This window comes from Myotis myotis, unplaced genomic scaffold, assembly GCF_014108235.1.
Source record: "Myotis myotis isolate mMyoMyo1 unplaced genomic scaffold, mMyoMyo1.p scaffold_m19_p_10, whole genome shotgun sequence".
Taxonomy (NCBI): Eukaryota; Metazoa; Chordata; class Mammalia; order Chiroptera; family Vespertilionidae; genus Myotis; species Myotis myotis.
The window spans coordinates 53,116,293-53,130,772 of NW_023416314.1; the positions used below are offsets into that span (position 1 = coordinate 53,116,293).

At 44.7% G+C, this 14,480-nt stretch overlaps 1 protein-coding gene and 1 pseudogene across 4 annotated transcripts in view; both read left to right on the top strand.

Moving 5' to 3' along the window:
- Positions 1-14,480, top strand: part of NCR3LG1 (natural killer cell cytotoxicity receptor 3 ligand 1) — a 47,359-nt gene that overhangs the window by 13,836 nt on the left and 19,043 nt on the right. For 3 of the 4 annotated variants that reach the window (XR_004970442.1, XM_036325561.1, XM_036325560.1), the window contains exon 1: positions 13,919-14,267. The exons of the other annotated variant lie outside the window; for it this stretch is intronic. Coding sequence is in view for 2 of the 3 variants with exons in the window: in XM_036325561.1 (XP_036181454.1) it covers positions 13,934-14,267 (334 nt within the window). In the remaining variant the exon portion in view is untranslated. Of the gene's footprint in view, positions 1-13,918; positions 14,268-14,480 lie in introns of those variants that run through there. 4 annotated transcript variants of the gene reach the window in all.
- LOC118664880 lies at positions 700-11,622 on the top strand (annotated as a pseudogene).

Genomic DNA, 14,480 nt, shown 5'->3' on the forward strand with positions numbered 1-14,480 from the left:
AGGTCTGGAGGGAAAACCATTATTTATTTCATGTCTTCTGAAAAACATGTCTTCTGGAATTTAGACATGAAAATCACCTTTTTAAAATTATTAGTTTTCCTTTTCATGAAGGAAACAAGTGCTACTTAATCTATATTTTATCAATATTTATTATGGCTATAAAAACCATATAGTAATGATGATTTATACATCTTATTTTGAAGTTAGGATTTTATTTGGGGAGTATTTTAAAAACTTTTTCTATTTAAATGTTGAATTAAAGATTTAACCTTTTATAAATATGTGGCCCAAAATGTTCTGTTAATTTTAAACTTTGGAAAGAAATTTTATTAGTCCTATGTGTACCTGATATATCTTGGCTTATTTAGATAGTTGGACTGTTTTTTAAACTATAAAGAAATAATTGGATTTTAATTGATAATCAGAAAGACACAGAGACTTTATATCAGTTTATTATATTTTAATTTGTTTATTGACTATGTGTTGTGAAAATTCTTTCAGTGCAATATTTGTTGGAATATTTGTTGAAATATTGTTGCTAAGGTCATTTGTTTAGGTTCCTTTTTAATTATATTAAATGTAAAATCAGAACAATATGTAATATCTGTCATAAATTTTTTGGGCAAAAAGACAAATTTGGCAATATTGAAAGAATGGATTGTTTACAAAGCAATAACTTTTCAGGTTCATAGTCTCGGAGCCTTTCTTTCTCCTAAACTCTGTGGGTCCCCACAGAGACTTGCAACCAGGGGAGCAGCAGGCAGCAGCAGCTCCTTCCAGGCTGACCCCCTGATCCTGTATCCAAGGCCCCTTTTCTCTGACTCTCCAGTGAGCTAAGCAGTCCCATGTTGGCTCACTTCTTTCCTATAATCTTTCCAGAGAGTCAAAGCAGAGCATTGCCTAGGCTCTCTCCTGTTACTTCTACTACCCTGAGTCCTTCCTTTGTTCCACTGTCCCCAGCGTTAATAAAAATACTGTCAAAATCACCTGTTTTCAAGAAGGCGATGCAAAAGCCAGAAGCAGCTTCCAGCTCAGCTCCTTCGACTTGTCATAGGGCCCTGGCAGGCTCGTTCTCCCGCTCCCCTGACTCATGCACTACACCAGGTCCAAGACCCTCTTTCTCTATGCGACTCACTGTAGGTTGTGATGACATGAGCAACAAAGAAGGATTGGGAGGGTTCAGGAAAAGGAAGCATGACAATTTTCCCCACAGCCAGAGGAGAGAAGGGTAGGATGTTAATGCATTGTTGCCCGTGTTGGTGGCCTTAAAATCATTTCAGCAGGAACTTGATGCAAGACATGACAAATATGAGAGACTTGTGAAACTTAGTCGGGATGTAACTGTACAAAGTAAATGATAATTTTCCTCTCTATAGGATTACAAGTGCTCCTGATATGGAGGAAATATTGACTGAGTCAGAAATTAAATTAGATGGTGTCAGACAAAAGATACTGCAGGTGGCCCAGGAGCTCTCCAGAGAAGAGATGCATTAATTCCATAGAGCCATTACCACAGGACTTACCACAGACTTCAGGAATATGTAGAGACTGTCTCTTTTCAACACTTTATTAAAACACAATCACTTATCAGTATGGATGAAATTAATAAACAACTGTATTTACAACAGAAGACAATGGGAAAGAAAATAAGACCATGAGGAAACTGAGGTTTAGAGAGATGAAATAGCTTGCCCAAGGGCATGCCCCTTATGAGACAAGGTCCTGGAAGAGGTGGGAGGAGAGGACCAAGGTCATTTGGAAGAGTTAATCTCAAAACATGAGGAGGGACAACTCATCATCTGAGACTGGAGGATAGAAGCCCTCTTCCGATGCTCAATGCTCAAGATAGAGAGTTTGGTACTTGGAGACTGAACACCACCCCTGTTGATTACCTCCTGGGAGTGGCTGATCTAACTGGTGAGTTGATGCTGATGTGTGTGAACAGTGTGGGCAATGGGGACATTGACACCCCCTTTGAAGTGAGCCAGTTCTTACGCCAGGTTTATGCTGGGTTTTCATTCATTGGCAATACTGGACCTTACCAGGTTTCTAAGAAGCTGTATACCTTGAGACAGAGCGTGGCCAAAGTGGAGAATGCGTGTTAGGCCTTGAAAGTCAGAGGCTCAGAAATTCGCAGACCAGTTTGTAAGACTAGTATTTGATATTTTATTTGACTTTATTGTGGCTTTTACATAGGAAATTTTCAGATGAACTTGTTTTGAATTATATACAAGCCGTACAAAAAAGTATCAAATGAATCATTTTCTGTGTCTTACTCACGAAAGTTTGCATTCGAATGTTTACCTATATGCCTATTTGAATTTTTGCTGGCTAAATTCTATCATTGTCTCTGCACTATAAATGTGCCAGCACTTTCTGCTACCCGTTTCACTTTACTTTGTGTGAATTTTGAGTGGTAGTAATTAGTAGAAGCCATTTATATTAAAGTTGATGGTTTTGTAATATATAGAAAAGACTTTTTAGTTATATACCTGGACTTGAGCTTTTTGTTAAATTTATTGGTAATATTGTGCAAAGTTGTCAAAATAGGCTTATTCCATAGAACAGAATTAAAACTACTAAGTTATCAATATATTTTAATGTTATGTGGCATTGTGATAAGAATTCACATTATATTCTGGCTAATTTAGGCCACTTTGAAATAGCCTTCCAGAAAAATTGACCGATACCCAGATGTTAGTTTCTACATTTAACTTTTGTGCTTTATCACAGGAAGTCTGATAGAGAATTGGAATTAACATTGTAATATTTTTACTGGTGTTTGAGTTGAATTATATACTTGTACATACAACTATAAAGCTTTTAGTAGTGATTAGTTAGCAAATTTTTGTTGTCTATTATATTGACACTAGAGGTCTGGTGCACAAAAATTTGTGCACTCAGGGAGGGGGGGTCCTTCAGCCTGGCCTTTGCCCCATCGCAGTCTGGGACCCCTGGGGGGATGTCCACCTGCTGGCTTAGGCCCGCTTCCCGGGGGTTTGGGCCTAAGCTGGCAATCAGACTTCCCTCTGGCAGCCTGGGAGCCCTCGGGGGTTGTCCACTTGCCAGCGGGGAGCAGGCTTAAGCTGGAGTCGGACATCCTTAGCGCTGCTGAGGAGGCAGGAGAGGCTCCTACCACCACCGCTGTACTGGCAGCCATCCACCTGGCTAGTGGCTGAGTAGAGCTCCCCCTGTGGGAGCACACTGACCACTAGGGGGCAGCTCCTGCATTGAGTGTCTGCACCCTGGTGGTCAGTGTGTGTCATAGTGACCAGGCATTCCCAGTCTTCCTGCTGTTAGGGTCAGTTTGCATATTACCCTTTTACTATATAGGATAGCTGCCTGGTGCACGGGTGGGGGCCAGCTGTTTTCCCTGAAGGGTGTCCCGGATCTAGGTGGGGGTCCCCACTGGGGTGCCTGGCCAGCCTGGATGAGGAGCTGATGGCTTTTTGCGGGCTGGCCACACCCCCTTTAGAGTGGTAGTCCATACTGGGGTGCCTGGTCAGTCTGGGTGAGGGGCTGAGGGCCGTTTTCAGGCTGGCCAGCGACTGAAGCTCACAGCCTCTCCTTTTTTTTTTTTTTTTTTTTTTTAATTCTGGGATTTATTTACCTTCTATAATTGAAACTTTATTGCCATCACTGGAGTTGAAAGCAGCTCCTGCTCGCTCCAGCACTGTGGCCACATCTGGCTGAAAGCAGGTATCTGGGGTTTGTTTAGCTTCTATAATTGAAACTTTGTTGCTTTCGGAGCTCAGAGCCAGGCCACGGCAGGTGGGGAACTTTGGCTTCCTCCATCACTGGAGCAAGCAAGCCTCCTGATTGCTTCAGTTGTGCGACTGCTGGCTGCCATCTTTGTTGGGTTAATTTGCATATCGTGCTGATTAGCCAATGGTAGGTGTAGCAAAGGTTTGGTCAATTACCATGTTCGCGTATTATTAGATAGGCTATTAGGTGTACCAGTTAACAATGGCGGATTTTGTAATCAAAGAAAACACGATAATTTCAAGAGAAACATCAAAACTACCTTATTCAAAGTAATGTCCATCACTAGCTACACATTTCTTCCATCTTTCAGATAATTTGTAAATACCGTCCCAATAGAACTTTTCTTGTTTTGAGGCAAACCATTCAGAGACCCAATTTTCCACGTCTTTGTATATTTTGAAGTGCTGCTCAGAAAGTGAGTGTGCCATTGATTGAAACAAGTGGTAATCTGAAGGAGCAAAGTCTGGTGAATATGGTTTTGAAGTGTGTGATGTTGCATTATAAGAAGCAAAATTACTTTACCGTGTCTTCTGGCACATTCTGGGCATTTCACGATCAAAGCATGGTTCAAATTGATTATTTCTTGTCGGTAGCCATCAGTATTAAGGGTTTCACCTGGTTTTAGAAGCTCATAATACACCACACCTTCCTGATCCCACCAAACACAGATCATTGTCTTCTTCCTAAAGGGATTTGGCCTTGCATTTGATGTTGATGGTTGACCTGGATCAACCCATGATTTTGTACATTTTAGATTCTTAAAACAAATCCACTTTTCATCGCCAGTCATAATTTTATGCAGAAAAGACTTTCTTTCGTGCCTTTGAAGCAACATTTTACTGATGACTTTTCGGTTTTCCATTTGTCTTTTGTTCAGTTGATGTGGCACCCATTTTCCTTCCTTTGAAATCTTACCCATTGCTTGTAAATGGTCAGAAACTCTTTGCTGAGCAACGTTTAATCTTTCTGCTAGTTATTTTTGAGTTTGACACACATCTTTTCCAATAATGCTTGTAATTGTTGGTTTTCAAACTTTTTTGGTTGACCTGGACGTTCTTTGTCTTTCACATTGAAATTATCACTTTTAAAGCGTTTAAACCAGCATTCAAAAGTATCTTGAGATGGAGCATGTTTACCATAAACTTCTGAAATATATGGTGACTTTTTCTTCAAAATAAAGTAATGATTTAAAGCTTCCCACAAATGCTCTTTTTTTTTGGCATGAAGTTTGACATTTTTAAGTGTAAAAATATCAATGATATTAACACCTTCAGCAAATTTGACATATGAAGTTTTGAAGCGTGCTGTCAATACAACAAAATAGCATACATATCAAATCACATTTATATCAACATATGTGTAACTCCATGTATTGAAAAAAATCCGCATTATTAACTGGTACACCTAGTATATTTTACATATGTGAGTATTTATTTAGAATAACAGAAATCACAAATTTTATAACTTGACAATTAGCATAAATATTTCAAAATCCAGAAAAACAATATTCTAGTATTATTAACTGCTTGACATATCTCTATATTGCTTTTATTGCATAGTTGGGGGTAGGGGAGGGTAAATGTCTTTGTAATGATTTTGTAGTATCTTTTTAAAAAATATATTTTTATGGATTTCAGAGAGGAAGGGAGAGGGAGAGAGAGATAGAAACATCAATGATGAGAATCACTGTTCAGCTGCCTCCTGCATGACCCCACTGGGAATTGAGCCTGCAACCCCGGCATGTGCCCTGACCTCCTGGTTTATATGTCGACGCTCAACCACTGAGCCCTGTCAGCCGGGCTGAAGTATCTTTTTTATACATAGAGAACTGAAAGGTAATTTAGCTTTTCCTCTTTCACAGTTGATCAAAATTATTTTTAAATGAAAGGATGCCAAATAAACAAACGTGTCCTCAACCACAAGTACTCTAGCTGTAGCACAGCTGTAAATTTGTGCCCTACATAAAGCAGAATTCAGATGAATTCTATTCTGTATAATTCCCATAACCAAACAAGCACGGTGCCTCTTAGACTGTATAGCCCCATTATCAAGTGTATCCAGTTGTGGACAGAATCTTTATTTTGACAGATATTGATGAAAACGAATCATCTGCTAACAGCTTCACACACCTAATTATTGGACATTTTCCATAAGCTACTCTCTGGCTCCATATTGCAGGAAGACCTCCGGCCCTGCACCGGGTGCCAGGAAAATGCAAGACCATGTAAGCACAGTGCTAAGGACCCTCGGACCCTCGGACCCTCGGACCCTCGCTGGTCTTGGCAGGGCCCTGATGCTTATGCTTCATCAGCTTCCTGGAAATTCAGCCTCTGCTGATGAGGAAATGGAGAGAAAACAGTTCGGGAAGGACAGATCAGCCCGGGGGCTCAGGGCTCCTGACCACACACAGCCACAAAGTATTTTCTACTAGAACATATTGTATAAGTCTCTTTTCAGGGTTTCTTCATTAAAACTCTCTTGCTATCAGGCGGCTACTAGATTTATCGGGGTGATCACTTCATAAGTTAGATAAATGTCAAATCACTATTTTGTACACCTGAAACTAAAATAATATTGCATGTCAACTATAGTTGAAAAAAATTTAAAAACTACCTCTTGATTGTCTGAAATTGTTTACTATTCAGTCAATTTAACTTTTATCTTGGAAAGCATTATAGTTCTCCAAAGTGAGGTTTCTAAAGTAAGTGGACCCATTATAAACACCATTCACAGGGGTAAACGCAGGCCTGGAGCTAGGAGAGAAGGCAGAGAAGGGATGCACTGTCCAGATCTCCATCTGTGCTGTCAGTCTCGCCTCCAGAAAGCATATGCTCTATTTTAATTAGGCTACAAATTAAAAAATAGTTTTGAAATAATTTTAATATCTAATTCCTACATTTTATTTTACTCTCTTAAGAGGTCATGCTCATCCCATAATTATGAATATTACTTTTCCTGGAAAAAATAAACTAAAATACCTTTATTTCTTTAATAAATAAAAAATAAAAGAAAAACCACCGAGTCATCTGCTAGCACATTTCAGAAAGTCATCATTTCAAATATAAGGAAGTAACTTTCTTAATACATAAATACTATGAGCCCATGACAATATTGGGCAGGGGGTGGGGTGGGAGAAGAAATGATGTATAATTATGTTGAACCTCTCTGTAGTCAAAGATAAAGATACTTAATTTAAGTATAATCCTATTATAATTTTGTTTTGAGTTACTATTACTGGGGGGTGGAGAAGGGGACCCTTTAAGGCAGTGGTTCTCAACCTGTGGGTCTCGAACAATGAAAATACATCCTGCATATCAGATATTTACATTACAATTCATAACAGTAGCAAAATTACAGTTATGAAGTAGCAACAAAAATAATTTTATGGTTCTGGGTCACCACAACATGAGGAATTGTATTAAAGGGTTGTGGCATTAGGAAGGTTGGGAACCACTGCAGGAATTGCATTCAGTAACAACACTACAGTATAGCAATATGGATAACATCTTAAACTCAGTAAAGAATGGTATTTAAGATTATTTTAAGGTATTTTGCCTGAATAACAACATAATACCTCAAATTCCAATTACAAATATAAACCTAGCCCTCTCGTCTCTCATTCACTTCTAACTAGACCTTCTTTTAAAGGCAACTATCGATTACATGGTTAGGTGGGATGTGCATTATCCCATAAACCAAAATGAGCCAAAAGCCCAGCAATGTGTAAAACCTAAGAGGCAACCTGAAAGGCTGACCTGGGGAACCTTTCTTATTTTTATGAAACAATGTGATCACCTCTGGAGATGAAAACTTTTGGTTGGAAACGTAGAACCAGGATACCTAGAGGAACAAGAGTAAAAGAACACTACCCCGTGCTCCACAACAAATACTGAGATTATGAAAACAGATACTACTTGTTGAAAGAAGAGGACATTACTAAAAATAGAAACATAAAACTCACGAAGAAAGACTAAGAAGCACATGGATAAGCCTTTGCCTTTTTCATGCCATCTGCAAATCTTCTGCTTTGTGTAGGACTTCGGTATAGGTAGTTTAGATGCAATTATTAGGCATGATATTCACCAGAGCAGACTCAGTCTCTTTCCCTACCAGATATCTGAATACAGGATAAGCATCCCAACATTGCCACAACCGGCTTGAACTTCAGGCTCTCAAGTGTTGGATGCGGACCTTTGCAAGTAAAATGTGATTTCCCAACTATTGTGTGGTTCCAGAGGACGTGAAGTTGTGAAAGACATCCATCCCCCAGCTCTTCCATGTTTCTGTGGTTTCACAGTGCTGGGCTCTGCATCCCCATTTGGCCACCTTAAGCCAAAAGGCTGAGTTTTGGAAACTAAGAAGGTTAGCCTGGTTTCAGACCCTGGTATGTCATCTCTCCCAGGTTACAGAGATTACAATAATCCAAATGGCAATTTTTGATGTTTTGAAGCATGTGGGTCTGTTCTACTAATCTTGATAGAGATATTCAAGAGATGACAAAAATAAATCTAAATATTGAAATATATTTACATTGTATGTAACTGACAAAGTTATATACATACTAGAGCAGTGGTTCTCAACCTTTCTAATGCTGCAACCCTTTAATACAGTTCTTCATGTTGTGGTGACGCCCAATTTCATTGTTACAAATTGAACATAATTAAAGCATAGTGATTAATCACAAAAACAATATCCTATCTAATAAAAGAGAAACATGGTAATTGGCGTACAACCGCTACCCTTCCCATTGGCTAATCAGCGAGATATGCAAATTAACTGCCAGCCAAGATGGCGGCCGACAGTCAGGCAGCTTGAAACTAACATGAGGCTTGCTTGCTAGAGTGATGGAGGACTCCAACGTTCCCCACCTGCCTTGCCCCCTCTGAGCTTGCAGTTTAAGAAAGATTGTAACAAATATAGAAGCTAAACAAAACCCCAGAAACCTGCTTTCAGCAAGCCGGGGATCTCAGAGCTGGAGTTATACTTGTTTCAATTATAGAACCGAAACAAAACAGATACCTTCTTTCAGCAGCAGAGGCCTCAGAGCTGGAGCCAGAGCTAAAGCTGGCCCAGAATAAAAAAAGAAAAGAAAAAAAGGAGCCATTGGGAGCTTCAGTCGGCCTGAAAACAGCCCTCAGCCCCTCACCCAGACTGGCCAGGCACCCCAGTGGGGACCCCCACCCTGAAGGGTGTGTGACCAGCTGCAAACAGTCATCATCCCCCTCATCCAGGCTGACCAGGCATCCCAGTGGGGACCCCTACCCTGATCCAGGACACCCTTCAGGGCAAACCAGCCAGCCCCACCCATGCACCAGGCCTCTATCCTATATAGTAAAAGGGTAATATGCCTCCCAGCACCGGGATCAGCGGAGCCGCGAGGCCTCCCAGCACTGGGATCAGCGGAGCTGAGAGGCCTCCCGGCACCGGGATCAGCGTGACAGGGGGCAGCGCCCCAACCCCCTGATCGCCCTGCGGCTCTGTGTGTGATAGGGGGCGGAGCCACAACCTCCCTATCCTCCCTGCTCTGTTCGTGACAGGGGAAGGCGCCCAACCCCCTGATCAGCCCTGCTCTGTGCCTGATAGGGGGGAGCTCCCCAACCCCCTGATCGCCCTGCGGCTCTGTGTGTGACAGGGTGCAGCGCCCCAACCCCCCTCCCCCCCATGGGCCTTGCTCTGTGTGTGACAGGGTAGAGCCATAACCTCCCCATCGGCTCTGCCCTGAGTGTGAGAGTGGTGGCGCCCCAATCCCCTGATCGGCCCTGCTCTGTGGGTGATAGAGGGCGGCGCCCCAACCCCCTGATCCGCCCTGCCCTGAGTGTGACAGGGGGCGGTGCCCCAACTCCCCTATCGGCCCTACTCTGTGAGTGACAGAGGGGAGCTCCTCAACCCCCTGATCGGCCCTGCTCTGTGCATGACAGGGTATGGAGCCCCAACTCCCCAATCAGCCCTGCTTTGAGCCCGACCAGGGGCTGCACCTAGGGATTGGGCCTGCCCTCTGCCACCCGAAAGCAGGCCTAAGCCAGCAGGTGGTTATCTCCCGAGGGCTCCCAGACTGCGAGAGGGCACAGGCCAGGCTGAGGGACCCTCCCCCCCCCCCCCGGAGTGCACAAATTTTTGTGCACCGGGCCTCTAGTGTAATTATATATGTGTTTTCTGATGATCTTAGGTGACCCCTGTGAAAGGGTCGTTCGACCCCCAAAGGGGTCATGACTCACAGATTGATAACCGCTGTACTAGAGGCTCAGTGCACAAATTTGTGCACAGGTCTGGTGGGCCTGCCCCAATCTGGGCGGATGGGGCTGAGCCTGTTGGGAGGAGGAGACAGCTATAGGTTGGCTGGCCACCCCCGCCCCTCCCTCTAGTTGGGGCCATCAGGGCCAGGCCCACTGGCGGGAGGAGACCTGCCTGCAATTGGGGTGAGAGGGAGCCGATTGGGGGTGGGACCGGCCATGGGGAGGGTCTGGCCTGCCCCTGAATGGGTGGGGGGACCCATGGGGGTCAGTGCCTGGGGAGGGGCTCTGGGAATTTGACCAGCCAGCTGAACCCCCATTGGTGTGTGTGGGGAAGGATGGGAGCAAAGCTGGTGGTCGGGGTGGGGGGGCAGGGAAGGGGCTACAGGAGGTTGGTGGGCCAGCCCCACCCACCATAGGCTGATTTGCTGGCTGCAGTGGGTGTCATAGCTACAGGTCATTCCCATCGCTGGCTTTATATTTATCTAGGTAGATAGGTAGGTAGGTAGGTAGATAGATAGATAGATAGATTTTTTTCTTTAACATATTGGACACTGTAACTGCTGTTGTCTTGACAAACCAGTAAAAATGTAAACCCAAACTAAAAGTGTCATAAAATAAACTCCTTAAACAGGAAGTTCATGAGACCTTGGAAAGGTGATATCATGTGGTTGTTTCCTCCTTTTTTCCTTCTTTTTCTTTTTCTTGATGTTTCATCTTTTGTCCTTTCTTTTCTCCCTTTATTCCTTTTCTGTTCTCTCTCTCTCTCTCTCTCTCTCTCTCTTTTTTTATTCTACCCCTCCCAACCTCACGGCTGATTTAAAAAAAAAAAAAGTGCCATGTAAGTGGCATCATCTATTACTACTGCTGTCCCTACTAGAGATGGTCTCCATCTCAAGGAACTTAAAATCCAGTTGAAGATCCAAGGACACTACATTAAACACAACAAAAGTCTATTTCCGATTGTCCCCCAAACAAGCCCCACAGACAATAAGTGGTAGAGTGTGCATTCTCCATGGTGAAAATTGGTGCTCTAAGGGTGAAAAAAAAAAATTGGTTTGTGATCTTCCAAAAGACATTAGAATTTAGGGGGGCGGGGACAGAGCCGGAGGGGATAGGAAAACCTGTCTACAAAGACAACAATGAAAACAAAATGTCCCTCTCTTTCTCTTAACTTTTCTGTTGGTAGAATCGTCAGTACTTGAATCTGTCTGGCTTTCAAAAGAAGAGGGAAACACAGTCATCTGAAGAAAAAGATGTTGACCTATGTTGGATGGATGGGTGGTGTTTCCGGTTTTGCTCTTTTCCCCGCATTTGTTTGTGATTGCCTTCATGCTGGTCCTGCATCTTCAGGTCATGTGTGTGGGCACTTCTTTTTTTTTTTTTTTCTTTTAAATACATTTTTATTAATTTCTGAGAGGAAGGCAGAGCTAGAATCATCAATGATGAGAGGGAATAATTGATTGGCTGCCTCCTACACGCCCCCTACTGGGGAGCAATCTCGCAACTCCATACCGAACTGGGACCCTTAGTTCAGCAGGCTGACACTCTACACCAGGGGTGGGCAACCTTTTTTGTGAGTGCATGCCAAAACTAGCAAAATCTCTTACTCAAAATTCTTCTGCATGCCAACCCTAATTTTTTGAGAACATGTTACGCTTACTTGATATCTCTTAAGGTGTACGTATGTGAAGAACCTTGAAGAAATAATAAAATTCATTCGAGCGACAAAAACACAGGATATGATGATGAAAAATACATTTATTTTTAATGTATACATGTACACTGATAGTCCGACAGAAAACTGTATGGGTCCGTTTGATATTAGTGGGACTTTTGCTGCTGCATCACTGATGACAGAGATTTTACATCAGGTTTATACTTCGTGACATTCAGCGATATGCACGAGCTACTACTTTCATCCCTCAGGCTACTCCTATTACGAGACTTAACAAAATTCATCACTGAACAAAGATTCACAATTGTAAGTGGAAGATTATAAGAGAGGGTTTCACGTGCCAGCAAAAGTTACTGGCGTGCCATGTTTGGCCCGCGTGCCAGGGGTTGCCCACCCCTGCTCTATACACTGAGCTAAACTGGCTAGGGCACTTCTCATGTCTGCAAAACCTGCCTGCCTTGGTGAAAACTGTAGGGGAAATGGCCTTTCTGGGTGGGCTCCAGCCAGCGAGGGTGCTTGAGGAACCAGGGCGGGGAGCGCCTGCCACTGCCTCTGTGGAGCCGGGCACCCGGACCACAGGGAACTCTCGCAATTTGCCTGCAGAACTTAGTTGTAAGTTATCTGCGATGTGAAACCTGACCTCAGACATTTCCTTTGCGTTTTGTATTTTAGACAAAATCTATTTACCGTCCCTAACTTCACGGCAGCCAGGGTTACGAGGTCACAAGTCCCTGCCCATTGGAGAGGTTTGCTGGACAGCTCACCCAGATCCTCTCCCGCACCCTCATTCAAATGATTGGAGGCGGGAGGGGCGGGGCGGGAAGCGGCAGCGGCTGCCTTAGCGTCGGGTGGCTCGCCCCTCCCTCCCTCCCTGACGCTCGCTGGGAGCCTCCTGACTGGAGGCTGCCGAGGCCGCCCCGCCCCTCCCGCCTCCAGCACTCAATGAAGGTTCTGGAATAGCGGGGCCGCGGGAAATTCGAGGCTGACTGCTTGAGGCTGCAGGTGGAGCAGGGTCGCTCGCGGGGACGCCAGCGCTTCCGAGGCTGCAGGTGTGTGTGTGTGGGATCGCTCCGCGGGGACCGGGCGCTTCCGGGGTTGAGAACCGAGGCAGCCCGGGGCAGTGGCGCGCCCAGTCGCCTTACGGTAAATCGGGCTGAAGAAGGGGCAGGGGGGTTAGAAGGGGCAGAGAGGCCATCTAGTACCAAGCAAGTGGCCCCAAGAGGCGGTTTTGCGGACTGCGCTTTCCGACCGAGGACTCCCCTTTCCAGACGGAAACTCGGCGACGGCTCCAGGCGGACCCAGGCGGGGCGCGCGGGTCCCCGGCAGGCATGGCTGTCGCGGATTCGGCGGCGGCGGCGGGCTTCCCGCGTGGCTTTCTGTGGCTGCTCCTGGTTCTGTGGTGCTGGGTGCCCGCCGCAGGTAAGGTGGCGGGGAGTGGGGTAGGGTGGTGGTGGTGGGGGGTGTCCCTAGGCAGACTCCTCCTGGTCCTTCGGGGGCCCCGCCTGACGTCCTCGGCCACCTGTACCTTAACAGTCCCCAACTCTAAGCTTTCCTTTGTGGAATTGTAGGAATCAATTAAACGGATTTGAAAATTTCTAAGAAATTGCAAGACACCAGAATAATCAAAACAATATCGAAAGGAAGAACAAAGTTGGAGGATCTTATGCGGATTAAGGAGGGACCATGAACTAAGGGCCTCTGTACCTGAGATACCCCCCCCCACCCCCCGCCCTCGTCCCCCCAAAGGAATTTGTTTTTGTGTTGTTGTTTTTTAAAATATATTTTATTGATTTTTCACAGAGAGGAAGGGAGAGAGATAGAGAGTTAGAAACATCGATGAGAGAGAAACATCGATCAGCTGCCTCCTGCACATCTCCTACTGGGGATGTGCCCGCAACCCAGGTACATGCCCTTGACGGGAATCGAACCTGGGACCTTTCAGTCCGCAGGCCGACCCTCTATCCACTGAGCCAAACCGGTTTTGGCTGTGTTTTGTTTTTTATAAAGGGTCAGGTAGAGTGCCTGCTACATAGTAAGCTCTTTTAAAAAAGATATATCTTTTTTATTGATTTCAGAGAGGAAGGGAGAGAAATATTAATGACGAGAGGCTCATCGATAGGCTGCCTCCTGCACGCCCCCTACTGGGCAAAGAATTTGTTTTTAATTACATGGTAAAGTGTCTGAGAGTACAAGGCCTAAGTTTTTTTCCAAGGTTCTCCCATAACTGAATTTTCTTCTTTCCACAGATTTGATATTGGAGATGGAAGGCAAGAATCAGACTGTGTTTATGAATGACAATGTCACCATCTTCTGCAAGGTCCCTGGTTCCACACCCCTGAACATCAAGGGTATGGGTGTTACCTGGTATCACAAGCATGAGGCGCATGAAACAGAGCGCATGGTGTTTGAAATGCATGGAAACCATCATCAAGAGGCATTCAGACCCGGAGCCAGCGTGTCTTCAAAGTCGCTAGAGAAGGGGGACGCCTCACTGCACCTTCCTGGAGTCCAGCTGAGGGACGCAGGAGAGTACCGATGTGAGGTGGTGGTCACCCCCGAGAAGGCCCAGGGAACAGTCGTTCTAAAGGTTTTGGGTGAGTGTCATGTGGTACCCATGGTGTTGGAGCCGGGGGTAGAGATGTGGCCAGGCCAAGTAGAGCAGAAGTTTGGGCATGGGCCTTGGAGTTGGATAGACACGGGTTTACGTCTGGACAACTTAGAGTTATTAATCATGCTGAACCTCAGGATCCTTTTCTCTAAATAGATGTAACAGTACCTCTCCAGCCCTAGCTGGTTTGGCTCAGTGG